Genomic DNA, 25,707 nt, shown 5'->3' on the forward strand with positions numbered 1-25,707 from the left:
GCGCGCGCGCGCGCGCGAGCACACACACACACACACACGCATTCAGCGATATATACTACATGCGCGCTGCTATAATGTAATAATTCATCAACGCGTGTATATTTCACTTGCAGGTTTTAAATATTACAATTTTAAAATCTTCCTTATTGTTAAAATAATGTTTTAAAATATATGTACATATATACGTACATGTATATAGTATATATATATATATATATTAACAGTAAATCAGTTTTGCAACTAACACACTCGCTCTTTTTCATTCTTACGGCAGGAAGCGGTGTTTCCGGAAGTTTTACAACTCCGTAATTGAAGGTCATTCTCTCTTACATTGGTGCCATCTCTCTTATACAGGTCTTGTCACAACGATTGTGAACGTTTTATTGGACATCTTTTTCTTTTCTTGCATTTTGTCAGACAGATGGTTTAGATGCTCAACAATGTCTTTTCTCATTTGTTATTCCGACACTCAATTATTGAGCGAAGAATTATTTACTCAGACATCTATCTTCAATTCTCGTTAGTATTGACGTACTTATAGAATATTGCGAGTTCATCCTCGCATGATAATGTGTCGCATTATTAATCCGAAATTCCTTCTCTAAAATAAAACATGTGCGGCACAAAAAATTATACCAAGTCTTAGATATTTAGAAAGCACAGAAAAGCTATACTTGGATCGACGGTGTTTTCAACACACACACAAACATTTTAAACTGATACAATATTGGAAAATTTTCGAAAAAATAATAATACCGCAATCTCTTTCACGTAACACAATATTCCAAACAATTTAACACGGCAGTTTCTTGCTGAAATTGATCATATAAAATAAAAGACAAGGAAACAAGAGCTAACAAGATAAGACTATTTATAACGACGTCTTTGTCCCTTTTAATTAAATTAAGACATTAAAAGATTGAGAGAAACGTCTTCAGAATTGTTTTTATTATTTTAATGTGGATGAATTCTTGTTCAAAACGACGCATATATTTTGACTCTAACTGATTTGTCTTATTCCTTCAAGTTTCATAATTATGTGTACCGGTATACACTTAAAGGTGAATCATCTTTGCGTTTATAATATTAATTTCTGTTAAAACATTTTTTACATTTGTATATATATACATACATATGTACGTATATGTGTATTTATACAAGTTTTTCTATCTTGTTTTCAATATATTTTAATTTATGTGATATTCTTGAAAAAAAAAAAAACAATTTTATACGATTAGGGCACACATGTGTTAATAATACATAAAAAGTATACAAAAAGACATTATTCAGTATTAATCAATAGTAATTTACTTTTGTTATTATATTAAACGCATTAATAATTTTATCCGTGCTATTTTGATTTTCTTTGATCTAATAACTTGCACACGAGTTTCAAGTTGAAAATAGTTGTTGCGAAAAGCTCTTTTTCGTTCTTTACTTTAATTTTCTTTCGACAAAACTCTTGCAGATCTTTCTCAAACATCTGCTGCTTGATCTTGGTATCTCTCGTATTCTTTGCCGATTCGATAAGACTGTCGCATGTGTGTTCACTGTCGTTTCCAGAAAGATGGAAAAAAGACAAGAAGATAGTGATAGATTGTAGATATTCTTTCTGTGTGATTGCAGTGTAAACGTTCGTGCGTTATTAATAACTCACGTTACTATTTCCCCTGTTATACGTAATATAATAAAATATGATATAAAATATAAATAGAAAAAGAGGAGAAAAAATAAATTTGAAAAAAATGGAAACAAATTGAATTCCATTGTTAGACTAGAGATTCATATTAACGTTAAATTGTTTATTATATAATTCGATCAATCAGATAGCAAAGTATGTATGTTTATTTATCGGTTTTACCGAACAGAGAGAGAGAGAGAGAGAGGAAATTCTCGTTGAAGACAAGCAAACTGCGACGAGTGTACTCGCGCCCGTGAGCGCTGCTCACTACCGCGTACGCAGTTTATGATAATATTTAATCCAGTTATATAGCGACAAATATATACATAGAGCTCTGAGCACACTTGGACAAACCTCCTCGTGCCGCATGGTTAGCGGTCAGTCGATGATTCCGTTCCGACGTTCCGTTGTCGTCGACGATAATCCAGTTACACCCTTAGCTACGAATGGTACGTGCGACGCTACGTCAGTTTGTCGTGCATTTTGACCGAGTTCTTTTCCAATCTTATTCCCAATCACAAAATCCGATATCGTGGTGTGGTTATATGTGCGTTAATTGTTTGTTAGCGATAATATTATCGAGTTTGTGACGCCGGATGCTGCGTGTCGCGTAGATTAACATCATATGCTCGCTGTTCCATTTTAATTATGATTATCTACCGACGACGTCGGCCACATTCGTTGGCCGATATGTCATCCATTCATCTATATCGCACATCGTCATTCATCGACAATTTGTTCCTCTATATATAACGGCTAATGTTGTTTTATGTTATACGAAAGATCATTCCTCTCGCAACGTCACAATATCCATCCAGGATTATAATTCGCGCGCGCGATCGGCATCGCATATCAGAGAGTGTCGCGCTTTTATCGCGCATATCGCGACCTATACTGGTCTAGATACATATGTCGTGCGTTCAAATATCTTAGTTTTTGCGCTTCAAGTTGCCTATAAACCTAGTCACGTCAAATTTGCCTACGATGTGAATAAATAACACAACAAGAAAATTATTCACTTGTATCGTGTATTTACATTATAAACCAAGATTAGGATCGTGTGCATATTAGAGATCTCAAGTTACACAGGATAAAATATTGACACATAGTTCACATTCTTATATCATGTGTTGATCGTTTTGTTTTCTTATGATAACATGCAAAATTAAAAGTATTAGTAAGACAGTGTGTTACTGTTGATAGATAGATAGTTATTAATTATTTCTCTCTCTCTTTCTTTCATTTTTCATCGCGATAATACTGCAGAATTCGGAAAGTGCTGTTTCACGACAAGATTCTCAATCTTTGTTCCACTAAGGCTCGCAACGTGATCTGCAACAACACACTACAACGGACTTTTTTCTCGTTTCAAATTTTGCTTAACAATCAGATTGTTAAATTAAAAAGATTTTCTTTTTATTTTTTAAATAGCATTTTGTTGAGCATTAATCTTCTCCTATTTAAGATATCGAACACACGAGAGTGAAAAAAAGAGATGAAAATTGAAAACTACGTGAAAAGCAAGTAATTAAACGTAAAGAGAAAAAAACTGATATAAAGAATTCAAATATCATTTCGATCAATCAACTAAGAAAACGTGACGGCTTTCTTTCTTTCAACTTACAATCAAATAACACACACATACACATATGTAGGAACATATATGTATGTATAAATTGTATAAACTTTACTCACAAAAACTCATAGAATCACAATGTGTAAATGGCGAAAGGCAATAAACATGAGCTTTTGTTCTTATGTAACTCGGCAGACTGAACACAAAAGAATATCGATCAACGTAGATTAACAGTGTTTCTTAGGTTCTCCAAGCAAGTTATTTGTCGCGTAAGCGATTTTAAAGTGAAAAGTCGCGATTCATCAAAGGATGGAAAGAAATCGGAAGAACACGCGATTGCGTGGAAGGACAGGATTTGTGTCCACGTGCGTTTTCTCTTGAGAGTTACGACGTGCGTTCGTACAATCGCATGCATGCGTGCTAGATAAACACGTTACGTGATTACAAATCAACAAACAGGGCGTCGTTGGTGATGTTTATTGTGAGTAGATGTGCGGTATAATTGCAAGTTTACCGATTGAAATGTGTGAGCCGAACTTGTATGAATACGCGGCGAGTATTTCGTTTCGAGATTTCCGTTTTTTCTTCAAAATTTCACACAAACATTTTTTTATCCAACGTAAATTAAATTGGATTGGGTTTTGAGAGAAAGGGAGAGAGGGAGAGAGAGAGTAATCGCAGAAAGCAGAAACTCGCGAGCATCACTCGGGAAGCATAGAAGAGAAAGAAAAGACGAAGTGACTGATCGATTAAAGACACAGAGGAAGCCACGTCTCTTGCATGCAAGAGAGGACTCGAGTCGTCCGATAACTGTTATCAGTTTAAAGAATCATTGCAAAAACTGTCGTGGAAACACAAAATGTTGAAAAATAATTGTACATCATAAAAGAGAAGAAAAACGATAATATCTTCGCGCAATATCGATATCATACGTATTTAACCGAGTGATCTGGATAAAAATGTTGTAAAGGAAAGAATCGGAAATTGAGTTGAAAGTGAAAAAAAACTGATATGCGCGATAGGGGAAATTGATGCAATTCGGACAACGCTCTTCAAACGAAATTCGGATAAAACAGCTATAAAATTTTTGGAATCGCGATTGCCGCCGCGGCAATCGCGATTATTATTTGGGAACGTCGTTGTATAAAAAACGCAACGTGTCAAGAGAATAACCGGAAGTATCATCAGCACAGTAAAAGGAGAAAGAGGGAGGATCGCGTAAGTCTGTATTTTTATCCTCTCGCGGGAAATCAGTGACCGAAGATAGGAGTCAACGAGAGTCAGGAGGATACCATCGCCTACCTACCCTGTTCTTTATCACCGTGACCGGCAAATTGATAACGAGTCAATCGTCACGTTTTGAGAAAATGAGCCGTGTTCGTGAGGAAAGAAAGAAAAACGCACAAGCCTGTAAAAAGAGGTTTACGTAAGTTTCCGAAAGCTCTTTTCTTCCCCGCATTTATTGATGCTCATTTCACAACTGCACACCGGGGAATTATTTTCAAGTTTTATGATAGATCTATCAAACGTGCTTCTCCGCATCGTTCACCGATCGTAGAGAAATCGCTTTCAGTCATCGCGTACAAACGAGAGAGAAAGAGTCACTTTGAAAACAAAAAACGCGTTAATTAAGATTACGAGAAAAGAGAAAACGTGTTTTATGACAAAGAAAAAGTCACATGACTCGTGCAAAGAGAGAAGATAATCCGAAAAATCAACGATAAGAAAACGAATTGAGACGAATCGAGCGAATCAAAAAACAACGGACAAAAATATCGGAAAGGATATACGTTCGTGGAAGATTCGTCTTGGTGAACTTTCGACACGGCAATCTATCGCGGCGTACCGCCCTTCACGGTGAGCTTAAAGATATCACGAGAGAGATCCAGGATGCGCCCTTCCCACGGGTTTGTCGGGAGTAGCAGCCGCTCTATCGGGAACAGGAAGAAATGAAGTTATCAGTGTCGGCTTATACAGCTCAAGCCAGTGCTCACAAGAATCTCTGTAGTTATCAGCAACAGCGGAGCTACGGAGCTACCAATCAGGCATCCACGGCCCGGACCCCCCCAGACCTCGCAACGGTCCTTCCTGTCCTCAAGGTTCGTATATCGTGACGTTCTATTGCTTTCCAATCAATGCATCGCGCGAGATATGTGCCTACTTATATTCTTATCATATTAATGCAATCTGTGTACATTCTTTATCACAATTCTTTCCGAATCTTTTTTGATTGGCAAATTTCGTCATACAAGATGCATCTTTTGTGTAAACTATGCCAAATTCATCTACCAATGATATATAGCATACATTTTTTTAAAATTTATTCTCATTGCGAAAATATCTAGAGTTTATTTATTTTCTTTTTCGTCTTGAATTACAAACTGCTTACGATCCTATATAAAACTGGTAATTAAAGATCAATTTTATGTGACAAACAAAACTTGGACACTGTTTTCTACAATAAGAAAAAATAGAGAAACAATCAATAAAAATCTTCCATCTTGCTCTTAAAAAGAAAGTGACAATCTCGACATATCGCGCTTACATCTTGGCGATGGTGAACAATGGCTGTACTACTTGTACCGGGTTCGTTCAAACACGTCAAATGCGGCTGCACAAACATAATCAGGTATAGAAAAGCGTCGAGGATGTAGAGAATGCACGTTAGCTTCTGGAAATCGAATCGATTGGATCGAGCGGATATCTGTTGTCAGTGTTCTGCAATATACAATTCGTTTAGGAGGAAAATTATTCGTGCTTCGCGTACACGAAATTGCGTAAGAAAAACGTAAGAATTTTACTTTTGCATTGCGAAAATTTGTTTTTAGCTTTAGTTTTGTGTTAACAACTCACGTCAGGCATTTTATCCGATGTCGCCAAAACATTTATTAACAGAAAAAACTTTGTTCCAAAACTGACTTTTATATTACACTAATGATATGTTTCCGGATAAAATAAGATATGACGTGTAATTTTGCGTTGACTATTTCTTTACTTCTGTCAGGCTTTACTATCTTGCACCGGTTAAAAATCGCCGCCTTACATCTTTGCGGTCGACTATTGTGATAAGCCGCAATATTTTTGTTTGCTCTATTAATATTGCTTATCAAAATATAGTATAAATTTGGTAAAGCGGAAATACAAACAAACACGCAATAATTCAATAAAGAAATCCGAAAATTGAATTAACGCTGATAATCGATATATCTGTTGATTGAAAACGGATATCGATGAATCAGGACGTTTTGCTGGACTGAAGAGAGAGAAAGAGAGAGAGAGAGAGAGAGAGAGAAAGCGTAAATTAATATCGTAACCACACTTATATACACATACCATACTTGCTGCGCTCTCTCGTGCCGCGCACTCTTTAACCATTCTGTAATATATGCTCTCCAGAAATAAAAAGACATTACGCAGCGTCCGCGCACTCTCTCAATTAATACTGATTGCCCTCCGAACTGATTCGCGCACAAAGTGCTCCTGCGGGACAAGTTCTACGGGAAACCGGAACAAGCGGTTACCGTTACGTCGCGTGACACGACCGATGCCACTTTAATTACTCGTATATGTTACCAGTTCGAACGGAACATTGTATTCAGTGCAACGCATGTTCGCTTGAAAACAACTCGTGTTATTTTATTATTGTGTAATTTACTTTGTCCAGACAAATGTATTGGGTGAGTGCAAAAGTTTTGATGGATTAGGTTATAGAAAAATGGACCAAGTGGTTTTCTTAAAAACGACTTTTTCATTGCATAAGTAGTCACCACTATTATCTCACTTTTGCTGTTGTACTTGATATAATATATATGTATATATATATACACACATATATACAATACATATGTATTATATATACAAAACACTAAAAGTACTCGACATGTTTCTCTTTTTTCATAATTAATGAATTTATTTTTAACTCAACATTTTAAATTCATAATGTTTTAAATAAAATTTTTTAAATAGAGAATCTGATTTATTTCAGCTAACGGTTAAATATTGTTTTTAACGTGATCTGTAAACACACAAAGCGTTCTTATTTTCTTTTCCTATAGTATCGCCAGTCAAATGATATTGCAAAAATTTCTTAATGTTGTACAATTCATGTTGGATCGCAAGCCGCGTTTGAACTTGAAATGTTGTTTTCTAACATCGTTAAGCGCCTTTTTCAAATGTGTGTGTTCTTCGTGCAATTGTGTCACAAGTTTAACATATTGTAGTAAATACGCAAATGTGTAAACGTGAAGCGCGGAGAAATGAGGCCACCGATTAAGAGCAATAAGAATGAGAAAAGGGAAGACACAGATAGAAAAAGAGAGAGAAAAGACGAAGCGACGGCGGCATCAATGCTGTCTCGAGAGAAGAATCGCGAAGTCGCGAAGAACCGCCACGACGTTGCACATGGCAACTCCCAAGGAAGATCAATATCTCCGCCAATCGTATTTCTTTCTTGACTACGGCATAGTGTCTCTGTGGTTGCCCGATATAACCGATCTTTCTTTCCTCGTCGTCCATTTTTCTCTAACCATCCTTTTTACTTACATTCGTCCTAAAATGAGACGAGAGCACTCTCTTTTACGTTTCTTAGCTAAATGTGTTTGTTTTCTCAATATGCTCGACAGAGATATTAGCTCATGATTGATATATTAACCGTGAGAGAATAATATTCGGTAATAAAAAACGAGAAATACGCAACTGAAATATTGCATTATTTTATATCATTCTCTCAACTTGATATTGACAATAAAAATAAAACTCTGTATTTTATTTCACAAGATGTTTTTGGAATTTGTATAATTGTGATTGTATGTTTCTATTGAACTAAATAAGTGGCTTTTTCGAGATCAAAAAGTAGTTGATGCAAATATCACGCGCGTTAGTGAAAACTCTGTCAAAGAAAAATGTATAGTATACTTATGATAACGAAATGATATATATACCTGACTTTAGTTTTAATTTATTATGAATATATGCCAGTTTGTTAGTTTTGTTCTCTTTTTCTAAAAAACAAAAAAAAAGATGACGTACCTTTGAGTAGTTGTGTATGCGCACTAGATTGCGAACTTTATTAATTAAAACAAACTTTTTCTTTTATATTTCTCGCTGTATTGTGCGCGTATTCGCAAAATTAAATGGGATTAGTCTTTCACCAATGCAAATACATGCAATATTAAAAACGCGAAAATTGTTATGGAGTCGGTACCTATCTGTCTGACTTAGAAAATTAATATTTAGTAAGTAATTATTATCAAAGATAAGAAAAAGAAAGAGAAGAAGAAAAAAAGAAAAAACTTCAATAAAAAAAAAAAAAAAAAATTACGCAATATAGTGTATATACAATCTACCTTATTTAAGACTATGTATTTTCAAGTAGAAAATTGATTTAAACGTGATTTACACTCATAATTGAGAGATTGCGAGTTAAACATATTTAGGTAGAAAAAATAAAGTTTAATCAATTACTTTTGTTTAAACAACTAGTCGATAATGCAGTTAGTTAGACGCGAATGAAAAAAAGTGAATTACAGTGAACGCACGCGTGACAGCAGCAAAATTAAGTTGTTCAATATGAAAAATCTTGGCACATTCGGCAACGGAGCGAGGAGAGGTGTGTTGGGCCGCAGAGAATATAAATTGCTTGTCACATACCAACCCTCCTATCGCCGTATTCTCTCTCGCTCGTTATCGGTAGGCTCGTAACAGGCTGAATACGATGCGCCACTATTATTTGCATCTTCCTGTAGCGCACAGACAAGAAGGAATTTACATACTTTGTATGTGCAAAAGCGGCGGTTGTGTTCTTAGTTGGGGCGTAGATGCAAATTTTCCGATACACATCGTGCGCTCAGCAACGAAGACGATGCTTTTGTTTTCGTCGTACTGCGCCGTAACTCAGGCATACGAGATCTCATCACAGCTTAAAAGCGTCATGGATGATTTTGCAATGTCAGAAAACAGCAATATTTTTGACTTTTAAAAAATGGACAAGATGAACTGGAACTCGAATCTTTTGAAACTACAATATATTGAGAAAATTGACATTTTTTATTTTTACGCAAATTCCGAAGTATATATTAGGTGTCAAAGTAAGCACATAAATTTTCTATCATATATAAAGACATTATAGAAGAAAAAAGTTTATAATTTAGCTTATTTTTTCAAGTTAAGGCACTTCTCAACTTAAAAAGTATGACTTTATAGCCATATTTTTTACAACTAATTACATTCTTCTCTATTACAATTTGAAACAACATTATTTAGATTTGTCTACATTTGGTAACATATATTATGTCAATCAATCATCAAATAATAATTAGTTTGATATTTTAAGTCACTCTCTCACTCTTTCTTCTCCCTTTTTATTCTGTCTTTGTATTGCAGAATTTAGTAAGAAGAAAGAATATACATTATATATATAACATAAGAAAAACAACATAATATTCTGTAAAAAAGTTAAGATAAAAATAAAAGCAGAAGTATTTCAAAACAAACATCGGGAGATAGAAAAATTTTTGAGAGTGAAGCTCAACACTTGTAAACCGTATGTTTTTCGAACTCCTATATCTGTAAATGATAAAGAACTAAGTGTTTTCTATTACTTTTAAAAGACTTCTTTCTTATATTTTTTTTCAATTAGAAGATAGAATTTTCATTTGGTAGGGTTTGAAGTCGTAATGTGTACATTTTTTAAATTTAAATCATGCATATGTTCAAAACATATTTGCTTAACAAATATTTCCTTTCTTGGTAGAATTACTTCCCTTTAGGCAAAAATAAAGGTAGCCGCGCGCGCAAGAGAGAAGTTCAAAAATCTACGCGTATCTAAACTTATAAATAATTTATAATTCTGACGCGCAAAGAGCATTTCAATATATCTGTATAGTTTTAATTGATGAGAGAGTTGAATCTACATGAAAAAAAAAAAAAAAAACTGAAATTTTTAATCCGGCAAACATGCTCAAATATTTTAACGTGATGATTCGAAAGCTCATTAATAGCTCGTAATTCTGAAATAGTTTTTGTTTGATTCAAACATAGTGAGGGGCTAGCTAGATCCAGCGAGATGTTGAGTTTCATACTACAAAAATAATGAACAGTTTTCGAGACCGAACACTGCAGCAGTTAATTACTCAGCTGGCTAGATAAGAATAAACGTTTCTTTACTCTCTTCCTCTTGTGCTTTTAGACGCGAACGTAAGGTGGAGGTAGTTAAGTAGCTTGTAGTGAGCTTTATTCCGAAAGTTGAAGCGTCATAAAACAGAGAATAGAATTGTACCACCGTTTAACTTTACGACATTAAAAGAATCTTGTAATAGAAAAACTTTCAATTCTCAAAACATCAGTCTTAAAAATTTCGCTGTATCTTAAGCTGTATAGTAAGTATACGTACGTATTACAAAATACAAATATATTTTTATATCTTGTCTATTTTATCATGTTAATTTTACAAAATTAATTTTTTTGCACAGTAGTTTATTTGATTAAATGAAAACACATCAAAACTATACATTTGAAATGTATATATCGAGTCGTGTTCACTTTCTAAAGTATATTTATTAAATATTTTTGAAGATAAACTCGAGTAAAACTCTATTAGAAATTTACCTTCGAGCCACTCTCTAGCATGAAAAACAGCAAGATTAAGAAAACAAAGAATAAAAGACAAAGAGAAAAAAAGCAGTCGGTCTCACGCACGTAATCATCTCATTAATCACTAGAGACGTTTTAATTACAATGCCGCATTCAATTTGTAGTTTTCTGATCATCGAATGCAACGTGCAAATGTAATTTCAATTTACATGAGTGCAACACAGCTTATCAAGCTCACCATAGTGCAATATAGACGGTAATCGCGTAATCGAATCATCGTAAATTTACTTAAATTACTTTTTTACGTTCGACAATTGCTTGTTACTGAGTAACGGGTAAACGTTAGCGATATATCTCTCATTTACCCTTTAAATCGCTATTTAAGCAAACAACTCGATGACACGCAAAGATTAGATGCAGCGAGTAGATGCATTTCGCGTTTATTGCATACATTATTACTTAATGGATTATACGAGTAAGACACAATACTGCATCGCTATTAATATGATTAAAATGACTTCAATGAGTGCGGGCGAACATTATCAGGACTATAATGAATTGATATTGCATCTTTGATAATTACTGTAAACATAAGTAATTGCTTAATTCACAAGTTCATTTTACTTAATTGATTATTAAATAACACAGTGTTTTTGTGTCATTTCTATATTACACAAGTTTATGCTTGATCTCAGTTTTTTTCTGGAAAACTTTTTTTTTATTTTTAAAAAATTTGTTTTTTATTATACTCGTCGGTGATATTGGAATTTCTTTTTTTGATCTGATGACTGAGATTTACAACTTAAATGAGATTTGCTCAAAATATTACGTAAAAAGTTAGAAAAATTAATAGATTTATTTTGATTATTATTATTGATTGTGCGATTACGGTGGTATTTCTTATGTATGTAATACAGGAAATGTCCACTTCGATTGTAATTAACTACATTAACAGTTTAAATCTATTATGGTAAAAGTTGGTGGCTTGCACTCTCTCGGACGATATTCTGGTGGATACATGTAACGTATTGCTGAAACGCAAGCATGAACTTTAATCATTCACTAAAATACAAGTTTATGTATCTCAGTCACGTATATGTATATTTTCTTCATTTTTATTCTGCAACGATACTTTTTTGTTCTATATATGTATTGATTATTCTAATTAGATAGTTGTATGTAGGTATAATGTGCAACGTGTACTATCTTTGATATATATCTAGTTCTCTCTCTTTCTTTTTTATGCATGTGTATAATATTCAAAGTGATACACACAATTCAGTCGTTACGATATCAGTAGATTACATGTAACGTACTTACAATGGACCTAGTTTCGGAACTGGTTAGTTATTATATTTTCTTCCATTGAGTAATTAATTCCACTTCTAGATTTTAATAAATCTTATCTCTGTGTCTACGTTGCAACTTAATACAAAGATTTAGAAGAAAAACATGAACAACATTTGTATATCTTCTGAATATAATTGTTTTTTATATAACTTTATTTTAAATTTAATTAAAGTAAGAAAGTTGAATAGAGAGAGATAATTAAATTGAAAAAATATATATATATAGTGCGAAAGTTGTACTGAAAATTCTCACTTACTCAAGGAAAAATATCATCGCTTAGATTGTCAGCAACGCTCGATGCTGCCAATGTTCGGAGAGACGTGACCCAAACCTTAATTTATCGGGTCGTGAATGCGAGCATGATCGGAATTTTTAGAACTCTCGGAATCTCACGGCAATTGCAGTTTCCGTTGCGAGAAAGACTTTGCACATTTGAAAATCATGCTGACTTTGTTGATTTATAGCAAAGCTGCAGGATTTTGATCTGTTTTTTTTTTTTTTCAAGAATCATCGCCTCTTTAATTTGACGATTGCATTATTCAAAATATACATTTTTATAAAATAAATCGTAATAATTTCAGACAGAATGTTTTTGCAACATCACTTTATGTGTTGCGCAAATTTGATTGTATTCTTACACGTTCAAAATTTGTCTTTTTTTATCGAAAGAATCCAAAAAACGAGGTTTTAATTTTTTTTATCTTGAATTTTTTTTTCTAAATAAGAAAGAAAAGAGGAGTTACTCTTTGTTACAAAGAAAGAAATTTCGACTTTTAAAGATTTTAGAATTTGGTATCTCTGAACCGTAACTATGAGAATGCTGTGACGGGAGACTCTTAGGCACGTGTGCACGGGTTAAGTGCTTTCTATCTCATTACTGTAGGCTACAGTGTCGCCATAAGTAGAGACATTGAATATATATGGACGCGAGGACCTTCGTATCTCCTTAGAGACCTTTATTTAACTTGGACTTACCGCGTAATAGAGATCGCATAAATATGCTGTATACAATAAAGTCAACTTAGTCGTCAGTATCTTGAAATCATCTCTTTCGTCGACTTATCGTTTTAGTTTTTTAGTATCAGGCTGCCAAGAGGTTGTTTTCCTTGTTAAAATATCAACGTTTTTTAATCTTATAATTGGATGTTTTTCTCACTTAGTAAGATGTAACGCATCAAGATGATCATGTATAGATATATTGATTAGATATTATCAAGAAATATACATATGTTTTGATATCTTATCACCGTACCATAGGTCTTTTCAAAAAGACAGAATTTAGAGTGTTGAATTTAGAAATAACCAGAGAAATTTATGTTTTGATATATTTTAAATTAAAATTTATGTTAAGTCTATGTTAAGTTTTATTAATTATTATAGTAAAAAGTATAAATTAATGAGATGAGAGTTTTATATATAAATAATACAAAATGTATAATACAAAATGTACAATACAAAGTGTTTGTGTATATAAGTAGCATGCGCATAGTCGCATCACGTTAGCGTATATACGTACATATTTAATAACTTACGCGGTCTTTACGCGGTCGTAATGATCATTATATCGCATCTTCATAACTATGATATAATTTAGAAGTGTTCTCAATGTGTCACTGTCAAACTTCTTTAAGTAATTATGTGTGGCAAGGTGGTAAACGGTACAACGTAAATTAGAAAGTATTGTGACTCAATAAATTAAATTATTTTTTTGTAAAATTAATTTTTCTCTTCAAACCTAATTATCGAAATATATATGCACATTTCTTCATATTTTCAACAAGTTTTAAATTATCCGGTATCTTAATTCCGTATTTGTAATCCTTAAAATCCTTATCTCAACTTTTTGCATTTTTCTTTAGACTAATCAGAATTGAAAAAAAATATCAATGTAAAACATTGACAGTAAGTAATGATCTTTGATAATTATTCCTTTGAGTAAATGTTAGAGCAATGAATAACTCGCTACTATATCTTGTGTCTAGATCGACAAGTAGATACAAATGAGTGATGCTTTTCGAGCAAACAGCTTTTATACATAGTTACTTGTCACTTTGTCTTTGTTCTAAGTGTGTCTTTGACTTAAGTGTAATAGATTACACAAACGCAATTCTATTCTTTCTATCGGAGAATCGACACATCTTCATTCTTCAATAATACCAATCATGTGTATGTATTTGTTTGTTAAAAATGATTAATAAATATTTAAAAAATAAGCGTTATTCGTAATATTTATGCACAAATAAGTTATAGTTATGTATATATAACTATCTTTAAAAATAAGTCATATATATGTATAACTTTACACATTGTGTATTGTGTTTACGTGTTGCTCATCAGCTATAGTATTCAGTTGTGAATTCACAAATTTCAGGGGTGCGACGTATCATGCTGTTCTTCAAATGTTTTACTCCTGTAAGTACATGTCGTATAAAGAGAGTGAAGGACTCAAAGCACCGCACGAAATTACATTATATGTATATGTACACACACACACACACACACACACACAAAATATTTATATTTGCACATAACTGCAAAATGTTAATTTTCTTTTGGAAAGAAGAAAAAAACAAATTTGTAAACTGCACACTTGCACTCGTGTCTGCTTGACAAAAATATAATTCTGTATCCAGATATGCATACTTACATCACACGTTTTTTTCATTAGACTTGAGCAACTCATCATTGTTTTGTGAAGATGTATGTAAGTAAAAACTCGTTATCAATAGTTGTCTAGCATCTTGACAGTTTTTCAACATTATGTTTTTGGCACTGTTTCGACAAGCAAATATTTTAAAATAGACTAATATTTTAATTTTCGTGTTTCTGTTCGTGTCAATGTTCGTTCTCGACGAGGCAAGACAAACTAACAATGGAAATCTCTAATTAATTTCACAGAAACGATAGAAACTTAGCTTATCATAGTTCACCAAGTCTGAGTCAAGCTGATGCCATTTAATTAGAGATTCGCGATGTGAAATTTCGTTATTTTGTTTGTGTTGGTTGTGGCAGTATTTACTTATATTCACAATAACACTCAAAATATACAAACATTATAACCGAACTTGTTTCGTTTACAACGTGCTTTTCATATCGAATACATTCGATAGTCATATGAAACATTTGTGATACAAACTATTATCGTCTCAAATATTTTATCACTAATAATATCTTATAAATAAAATTACATTAAGTTTCTTTTATCAATTTAGAAAATATATCTATAAATATCGATATGTACAATTCGATTTTTGTTTGTATCAAGAAATACTTTCTTAAATAATGCATTTAAAATCTTTTTTCTGAAAATTTAATTTAATTACAGCGGTCTTGCTGTCTTATTTACATTTGTTATATAATACATCACAGTATTCTTAATAGTTTTGCTCTATTTGTGGTAATGAAAAAAAATTTAAAGATATATCTCAAATTAATCGAAGAACGAAATTATTTTTACTAACAATGTTCTGATATTTTTCATTTTGAGACATTTCAGCCTGACATACGCGATAGTATTATATTATTTGCTTTGCTACTGTAACTGTACTATTTACCTACTCATGTCAAATTGAGTATCAAATCAATTTCTTAATTCAACATTGAAAGGAATATATTATTTTTTCTAATCTTTTTTTTAACTTTTTATTTCAAGTTTTACAATAATATTCAAATAAATAATAAACGTAATTTTGTGTATAACAACTAAATATATTTTATTATTGTTTATATATTTTTTTATATTACGCACACAACTCAAATAACATTAATCAAGGAGTAAATTATAAAACAAATATAAATTACAAAATTATTAGAAAATTAATCTAAAATAATCTTCTATACTTTTTTGTAATTTCTTATTTTACACAGTGTGAAATACTTTTTATTATTTATAAATAGACAATAAAGAGAGCGAGAGAGATAGAAAGAGAGAGAAATGCACACTTTTCGAGACAGGAATATATGTGTACACTTATTATATTATAGATTTAAAAATTACATTCTAATAAACTAATAAATACTTATCAGTGTTATTGATCGCTAAAGTAATGTCACATATATGAGAGTATATTGCAAGAGGCAGATATTAAATGATGAATATAGAAAATTTTATTCGCAATTTATCTGTCTGTGTAGTTGACGTGTGATTTTTGCACGTGTCGTGTGAGAGAAACTCCCCAACGATGATCGATGTTACGACCTCTCGTAATAAAATTCCTGCTACTATGGAAACAGCATTTAATGTGCCCACCGCTTCTAGTGATATTGAAGCAGTGGCGTGACTCGTCGGTCATATGACTGTTCCGTTTTCATGAACGTTGAGATAAGTATATAACTGAATACGAGTCTGCAAGATAATTTTTTAGGGGAAAAGAGGAAAAAAACAGATTTTTTTAACAACTTTAAATTTTCTGAGACGTAAATACACACAGATCACTCTCGTACGAGTTTGTCCTCAATATCTTCATGTTGTTACTTAAAATCAAATTTTAGTCAGTAATTTGAAACAGGTATATCAAAATATACCTGTATATAAGTAAATATTTTTGTTATTGATAAAAAATAACAAAATATTTTTTTTAAATGGCTTTGAAAAAATGTAGAGAAAAATATTTAGTAGTTATTTTAGTATATTTTTCATATAATTTTTTAAATTTTGATTAATACAATAAAGGAAGAAGAAAATAATTTGCAATTTTACTCGTTTTTTACTCGCGCCGAGAGAAAAAAGAGCTCTGGCGTAAGAGTGATACGGTTATTTATTCATTTCTCCAAAGTAGCAAAAAGAGAACTACGCTCGAAGGTCGTAAAACGCATTTGTAGGCGAATTTACAAAGAAAAAAAAAGACGCGAAAATAGATACCGTGCAGTTACTGCAGCGTGTGAAAAGAACGGAAGGAGGAAGCGAGCTTTGTGTAAATCTGAATGCGCGTAGCCATTCAACTCTTCTTGTCCCTTTCCGATACGAAACGAAGATGCGCGCCAAGTGTAACAAGATTGTATACGTTCAATTGTTCCGCACAGATACAAACAGCGACGATAACATAGCATTCATAGCTCGTATCGGAAGATAATAATCAGCATGGATACGATAAAGATAGAACTTACACGCAGTGAAATAATGTTAAAGTAACATTATTCTGTCCTGAGTAGTATATTAAGTAGACTTTTACAAGAACTTGACATTTAAAATACAAATTTAGGCGTTTTCTTTATTATAACAGAAGCTTTTTTTCCCAGGAGTACTTATGATACAACTTGTAAAAATTGTACATATCATAGCTTTAAAAATAAAGAGCTCATTGCATTTGCAATCTAAATGCAAAAAACAAAAAGATTTATGATTGTAAAAAATAATTTTGTAAAGATATAAATGAAAACATTATGTAAAAGTAACCAATCATAAAGTTTTGATGTAATTAAATACACGCGTATTTTAACCGAAAAACATTTTCGACTAATGATGTCAGACTCTGTTCTTCAGTAATCATTGAGACATTTTAAATACAAAGCGAGAACAAATAAGAAAATGATTACGCGAGCACGTTCTTTATCATTAGCCCTTGTACTCGAAAACTAATTCTGCAAACGGAAAGAAAAAAAGACCGATGTACACCACCGCAAACGCTGTATGTCTAGAGTGCAAATGCTCGTAAAAACCGAATGATTTTGACTTGGTTTCACTAAAAGCAATGCTTGCGTTTTTTTGTCAAACACAAACGTGTTAACGAATGTCATCTTTGTGTTTACTTTTACTCTCTAAACCATTTCTACGTAAATTACACTGAACAGCACACGTTGTCTTGTATTTGTTAAAAACAAGTATAAACTTAAACTGTTACAAATGTCTTTCAAGATTTGCGGAAATTAAAAACGGACAAGATCTCGAGAACAGAAAGTAATAGTTTTCAATGAAATTCGCTAGGGAGAAATAGAGAATCCAGGTGAAAAAAATCGTATCAATGCGTCCTACATATTTTCTTTGATGTGCGTATCGAAAAATGCTACGAGTTTTGCGCGCCGTTGAAATCTTCAAAATTGATCATCTGTCTCGATATTATCTCGGTCAGTTCGCTCGAACTCGAATAAGTCGCTACGTTTCTTGATTTAACGCACACTGACTTCTGCCAACTTTTCAAGCAATCCAATTTTAATCCCATTCTCGCAGTTCACATATGAGATGAGACGAGGCGAAACGATCGGACAAAACTGCGTTTAAATTGTGCAGCAAATATTTTGTGTTGCATAAAAAATGTATTTAAAATGTAATATAAGAAAGATTTCAATTATATTTTGTTATGTAATTTGTACTTGTTTAAACATACTTTTGTACACAAATCTGTGTAAATAAAATTTCTTTAATTTTATTCTTTTTATGTATTATTTTTTTGTAATATTTATTAGAGCAAGTTGTATACACACATTATGAAATTGCTTTATCTCTAAATGTAAAAATAAAATTGTCTATTTTACTTTATGTTTTTGGAATTTATTTATATTTGTTCGTTTCTTCTTTGAAGATTTCGCAAAACAATGAGTATACATATGCAATATTTTCTTCGTGAAAGAGATTTTTGTTCAAATATCTCGCTTCGATCCTTTCTCTCTTTCTCTCTCTCTCTGTCTCTCTCTCTCTCTCTCTCTCTCTCTTTCTCTCTCTTTCTCTTTCTCCCTTATCTTTCACTTTATATTCGCTTTACCGTCCTGTCCAGAAGGATTGACGTATCGATTCCAGTAGGGTGGCGGTGCAGTCTGGCCTTCGCCACCGTGTCTGCGTGTTCCAAAAGTGCTGGCGTCGTCTATCCCGCCGTTCTTCGTCTCCCGCGCCTATCTCCATTCTCCTTCTCCTTCTCCTTCTCTTTCTTCTCCTCTTCCTTCTCGACCCTTCTTGATTTTCTTCCTCTCGCTTTTCCGTCACGCGTTCTCCTCGTCTCAAAATCAATGAGTGCTCTCGCTCGAACGCGTGACAATTCGCGGCAACAAAAGTTCATATTCCGCGAGAAATCGCCGGACGGATAGGATATATTTTCGACTGTTATCCTACACGCTAATCGATCCCGTCTTTTTAATTTAACCGATAAGGCTTCATTTGCTTAAATTTTAAGTGTCGTCAACTTATCAAACGACGGCGCGACGATGCATTGAATTATTATTGATCGTACCTCTTCCTCCTTGTTATCGCAATACTTGGATGGTTTCTCATATCAGCAGTCCAATATGGGATCGACAGGTTTCTTCGACACAGGACTTAATATGTGAACTTAATATGTATTTTTTTCCCAAAATATACTATGTTGTATATGAGATGCACAGACTAACGAAGTTTCTATTTTCTCAACGTGATATAGAATAATTGAGAAAACATTGCTATCTTTAATTAATACATTTCACGTTCAGAGAAAAAAAATTAGTATTTTATGTGTGTAGTTTAAAGTTGGTTTTTGCATACAAAGTAACAGGAATACAGTATTATACTTTTTGTATGATGGTTTTTGACATTCTATCGACCATATATTCTTGACGCGTCTTTGACTGAAAAACTGAAAATTCACAGAAGTAATATTGCGAACGAGCAAACGAACAACCAATATGGTGTGAATACATCACATGTTAATATTTGACTATTTATAAAAAAATATTTTTGCAAAATATGATTTTATTGTGACATTCGGTGGTCTTATTAATCTAGAATTATATCATCAACTATATAAATACTGCTTTATAATTTAAACATATGTGTATTATTTGTAAAAAAAACTTGAGATGGACAAAATGAGGCACAACTTAATAGTGAAAAAATATGTTTGGTTTTAATAATGAAAAAACGTGTTGTTTAACAAAGCGGACAAAAGTTCTCACAAAATTGATTCGTAACTCCTTAAGATTTAGACAACCGTTTGATTGCTTGCATTTGGCTGCTTCAACAGGTAGGCTGGCGTCATTACGAACATTTAATGTAATCTGTCATCAGTTTTAATATACTCATAAATGTTGTCTCGCTCTGCGAAGGACTACATTATTTAAATCTATAATTAGTTTAAAAAGAACATTTATTAAAAACAAACTTTTAGAAGAAAAATGTTGCAGCGCACAAACAGTCATCAGTTTTAACCATGTATTTATACAAATGAAAAAACCAAACAGAAAGAGATAAAAGATTGATTATATTAAGTACTAATTTTATTGAATTCGACGAATTGGCGTAATTTCTTGAGAATTAGAGTGTCTGTTACACTATTTATTTATTTGCAATTCTCGTATCTCGTCGCGTCACATCCAGGAATTCCTTGCGTTAGTTTGTACGTAGGGAATTGGACACACAATACATGAGCACCAAGCGGTAAATCCTCTTAGAGAAAGTCTGTAGACTAATTCGTTAGAGAGAGAAACGCAATATAGTGAATGCGTGCTATGCAGAAAGATGCGTTCGCGCTCAGTTGCAGACGGAAAAGCAATTTCCAACGCCTCCGCAATAGAGAAATGATACAGTTTTATTATATATTGCACGTTAATTTTATTGTCTATTTGTGCTGTTTGTCATTTGTTACAAGTTGACTCCAAGTTTTCATTATATTTGGAAAAACTTGACAGCATATACTAGGTTTTTAACCTAAAGAAAAAAATTATTTTTTGTACAAGAGATATTGTAACATAAGATAACTGTAAAAGATCGATATTAGGTATTGCATAGTTTTCGAAATTCCTGTTTTATCACCTCTCACAAAACTACTAAATTTTAACTTATTTTGTTTTGTTTGTTTTTTTTTTTTCAATTAAGTTTTAATCAAGAAAATCCTTCAAGAAAATGTTTTTCTTAAGTATTTTTTAAATTATAATTTTATATACATTGATCTTGCACATAAATTTGATTTCGAAAGATCAAACTATCAAAGTGTCAATCACATACTCGGCTTGAATAAATGAAGAGAAATTAGCTCAATGTCTGATCAGTTTGCAATCACATCATATATCATTCACGCAAAAGTTATGTCATAAATATTAGCTCTCAAGAGTGATACTGTGCGCACGCGTGTGTATGTGTATCTTGTCATTTTTATATCTATGAAAAAATTATTTCGTGATGAGTATACTTCGATGTAGTACTGATATATCGCAATGTCGAAGTGATGTGGGTTAGTGAGATCAATATATCCAACATTTAATAAATAAATGATATTATGGAATTTTCTGTAGCCGTGTGCAAACTTATTTTTGGACATAGCCCAAATATGTACGTACAACGTGACGCCAACCCGAGAACATCGGTCTTCTTAACTCGTTTAGAGCGGTCTTTATGATATCCCGAAGTAAAACATATTAATCTTCCTGTAAGTCATGTTTAATAAGAACTTTTCTTTGTTTTGTAGATACGAGTTTATAGTTTAGTTTTAGAAAAGGATTTATGCAAAATTTTGGCATAAATTGGCACAGAATGAGACTAACACATAAATATTACTTGTTCCAGAAAGTATGTATAATTTTGATTATTTATTCGCTCGTTAAGTGACATACAATTAATTAATGTACTTTTAATTTAGATTAATTAGGAGAAAGCGAAGAGTAATTACGAGATTCTGATCGGGGCGTGGCTAATATCAAGCTGACCATTGTTTGACACGTCGCCGCCATTATTGGCGGTTGATTAATGAAATTCTGCTTTCCCTCAAAATGCTCTTTCGAACTGAGAAAAAACGTCGAGAACTTTCCTCGACGAGTCATTTAATAATAACGTTAATGAAATATCTGTAATTTCAACATACGATGTGCTGCCTTTTCACCATTAATCAATTAATATAACAAAATCCTGCAGCTGTATGTTTTCTATGTGTGCTTTCTCTTTACGCGCGTATACATTGTTACTGTTATCTACTAAAAAATAGCTAGCTTATCTAAGCAATCTATTTATAAAATATCTAAAGAAAAACAAGTTTATAAACTTTGCTATTTTGTTATTAAATTCTGTCTGTAATATACGAAAAATATTTGCAAATTAAAAAATAGATTAGCAGACAAAACAAAGCTGTTGTTCTTCTCTAGAAATTGGCTAGTTCGTCATTTACATACATTTAGTAATACATTTAGTCATGTATTTCTTGGAATTATTTAATCGGGCCGTTATACAGAGTAAATTTGCGACACGAAATCGCCTTGGAAATAACGAGGTCTTAACCGTTATTAGAATTCTTGGTTACTAAAATTCTTTGTAGATTGCAAGTGTCAGCAAGAAAGAAATGCAAAAACAAAGTGGCGATTTGTCGGTTTGTATTTCTGTGGAAGCGATTCAACGCTAATTGCGAAGTCACTAGAAGTAAGCACCGGCAGGTATTGGATTAATCAACTCGTACTGAGATAGAATTAGGGCGCAATTGCGGTTGCAAGTTGCACAGTTTTGTCTCGTCTGTCTCCGCACCAGCACAATATCTGGATAATTGCGGAATGTCTGAGTGACCGTAGCTTGCCTTTCGCACACTGCGGAAATCCAATATTCCAGGAAGATAGGTTACAACTGTGCTGCGTAGGGAATCGTTTAGCTGCAAAATCACGCAAGAAATAGCATTCTTCTTTTGTTTATCCCATAACATAAAAAGCTTCAATTATATATTTGGCGTTTTTAAATATCTCCACATGTGGTTTGATATAACTATTCTTTTTGGAATCTTATTCACTTCTTTTTCGCCTTAAATAAAACAACAAGTATAAACTACTCTTAAAGAGAATCTTGTTTTGCAGTATTTAATTAAAAATTATCATCTCAGTTATCTTTTTTGCATTACAAGTGCATTATTAAATATTTATTCTAATTTTATACCGTTTTAAATGTGAAATATTTAATATGTAGGAAATTGTTGAATCTGATTGGAAAAACCGATTACACAAGAAGATTCGAGCGAGAGCTTTGTACGTAGCGCTGACTTCCGCCTATCTAATAGCAGCTAGTGGAAATATCGGTTTGTAGGAAACCTCTGATTGATACGTGGAAACCAATTGACACTCGTTTCGCCCTTCGGAATCGTATCTAGCACAACGCGAAATTTTCGACAAAAGCTTTTGAGGGACGGAAAGTCTCGTTTTATTTGAATTTAGCGTGCAATTGAGTTTGATAGTCGGTTTAACTGTTGTAATTCACGATGGAAATCACAAGTTTCACGATATCGAATATTCTTATAAGCGCAATTTCTTAATTTATTCAAGCTTCTAAATGCCATCAAATGGAATTTTTGGAAACATTTGAATTTAGAGTTTTTTTTAAATAAAGAAAAAGTTTTTTATATTGATATCTTATAATTTAACTTGTATCAGAAAAACACTTTTGTTAGTGTAATTATCGACGAACAATCTTGAGAGAAAGAAAAACTAAGCGTTAACTTTGTCTTAACGTGTCTTATTTCACAACTTTGCAACTTACTTTCGTAAAACCTCAGTAAAAAATAAAGTTTATATACAAATCCTAAGAAAAAACTAACATATTCTTTATAAAATTTTTAATTATTTTTGTTGTTTTTTTACGTAGAAAACAAATATAGTAATTTCAACTGATATCTGGTTGGTAATAGGGTATATAAATGAAGTGTTTAATGATTTTGTGTGTGCGCGCGCTTGGGTGATTGCAACGTGCTTTTCAAGCATGATATTCTGAGGAAAGAAACCTTTGTGTTACCTTTTCGTTTATAAAAAGGGAAACGCGAATTAAACAGTCGACCTCGCATCGGGCCGCTTTTACGTACGCGAAGCGCGTGAGCAGAGATAGTACGCATCACGCAGTGAGCGACGATCAAGTTAAAAGCGTGTCCTGCAAGTAGGAACAGCATTTAGCTTTGATGCGTACCTACCGGAGCAGAAAAGTAGTGACATACACACACACACACACACGCGCGAAGGGACGGAGGAACTGCGATCGCTTACCAATACACGGTCTAACAAAGTGCGATTTTCTCTCAATTTCCGAGAAAGGCCGCTCATTTCCAGAGCATAGCTGATATGGAATTATTCAGCGATCCGTATACCACGTGTATTCTCTTTCACTAGAGTCGGCCAACCGATTTTAGACATTGTTTTAATTCATCCGAAAAAATCGGGTTTAGAAGTTATCCGCGGTATAATTTATCGTTTTGCAAATTTATATCACATATTTCGTAAAGTATTTAAATTTACATACAAAACTTGTACTTATGTTACAAGCGTTCGCCAAAGTTGTTTGATCGCGCGCAATAATCTCTAATAGGTAATCCATTAAAAACCGCTATAGAAATACATACGTCGAGATTACAGTTCATATATTTTATTAACTGCACAAGACTAACTTTTGTTGATGTGGGCGAATTACCTTCTGTATTTTTTTTTCGGATCAAATACGCTTTATAATAACAGTCATTCTGACAGCATAAGAATGTCTAGAAGAAATGTAAGAGCAAAGTTAAATCCCATAACAACAAATTTTGTCATCAATATAAACACATGTGTGTGTTTCGAAGCTTCGTATATCCAATCTTGTTGAAGCATTGTGCTTGCTAATTAGAGATTTGATTCCCAGATGATTCGTGACGAGCAAAAAATTTAAGATTTCGTCGCGATGTAAAAAAATTTACGCAAAATGTAAACGTGGAACGTAATAGCGACCTATAAGTGAAATATTATATTGCAATAGAAAGTTAATTATGCTCACACTCAATGTTTAAGACTCTTCAAATATTCTTCACGTGAGTAGAATAACTGTATTTTATTGAAATTTTTCAATCAAATATGAGTTTGCAGAAAGTTTTGCGATAGAATAAATGTCATAATTATTCTGAATTGTACTAAACATAAGAGGGAAGTTGAAAGAGAAAGTCAGTAAGTTGAAATGAAAAGAAAAAGAAAGGAGTAGTGATATATATACATATGTACATATTATCGGAAACGCCTAAATTTTTCTACGCTTTTTCCACGTCGCAAAGAAATCTCATTCTATCTGAAAGGTTTTCTAAAAGGTATCGACCGTTCAGGTATCTCAAAGAAACGCACGAGAGAAAACTCGCGAGAGATTGTTCAGAGCGCGGACACAGCTTTGTTTCGTTTCTTCCGGAAGCACAAAGTTACAAAGAAAAAGAAGATAGATGCTATGCTCTTTTCTCTATAGTTTTCCACAAAGAACCTAGAGCTTTTTCTTCTCTTGAATGCAGATGCAATTATGACAATTTCGTGATTCTTCGAATGAATAGTCGTCGTCAAATCACATTGTAAAATCTGTAATATCTTCAACTCGCAAAGATAAGTTCATTACCGTTAAACATTTTGAATTATTTACATAACGGTCTATTTATGATAAGATATTCAAATTATTAAGAAAAAATAAAATAATTAAATTCACACATTATATATATATATATATATATATAGCCGCGCGGAGCGCTCACGCACACCAGGCGCGTGGTTCACTGACGTGCGTTCGGCTAAAGGTCGGTGCTGATTGGCTTGATTTATTCAATAATTACTCCTTTATTATATGTAATAGAAAAAAATGGTTCAGGACTTT

At 32.8% G+C, this 25,707-nt stretch overlaps 1 protein-coding gene across 4 annotated transcripts in view; it reads left to right on the forward strand.

Annotated features, from left to right (window-relative positions):
* Nucleotides 1-25,707, forward strand: part of LOC109863364 — a 58,281-nt gene that overhangs the window by 667 nt on the left and 31,907 nt on the right. For 2 of the 4 annotated variants that reach the window (XM_020443616.1, XM_020443627.1), the window contains exon 1: nucleotides 3,404-5,356. In XM_020443616.1, coding sequence (XP_020299205.1) covers nucleotides 5,207-5,356 — 150 coding nt within the window. In that variant the 5' untranslated portion in view covers nucleotides 3,404-5,206. Of the gene's footprint in view, nucleotides 1-3,403; nucleotides 5,357-14,568; nucleotides 14,610-25,707 lie in introns of those variants that run through there. The other 2 variants (XM_020443632.1, XM_020443624.1) reach the window with 2 other exon arrangements.

This window comes from Pseudomyrmex gracilis, unplaced genomic scaffold, assembly GCF_002006095.1.
Source record: "Pseudomyrmex gracilis isolate BER0280 unplaced genomic scaffold, ASM200609v1 scaffold_11, whole genome shotgun sequence".
NCBI lineage: Eukaryota > Metazoa > Arthropoda > Insecta > Hymenoptera > Formicidae > Pseudomyrmex > Pseudomyrmex gracilis.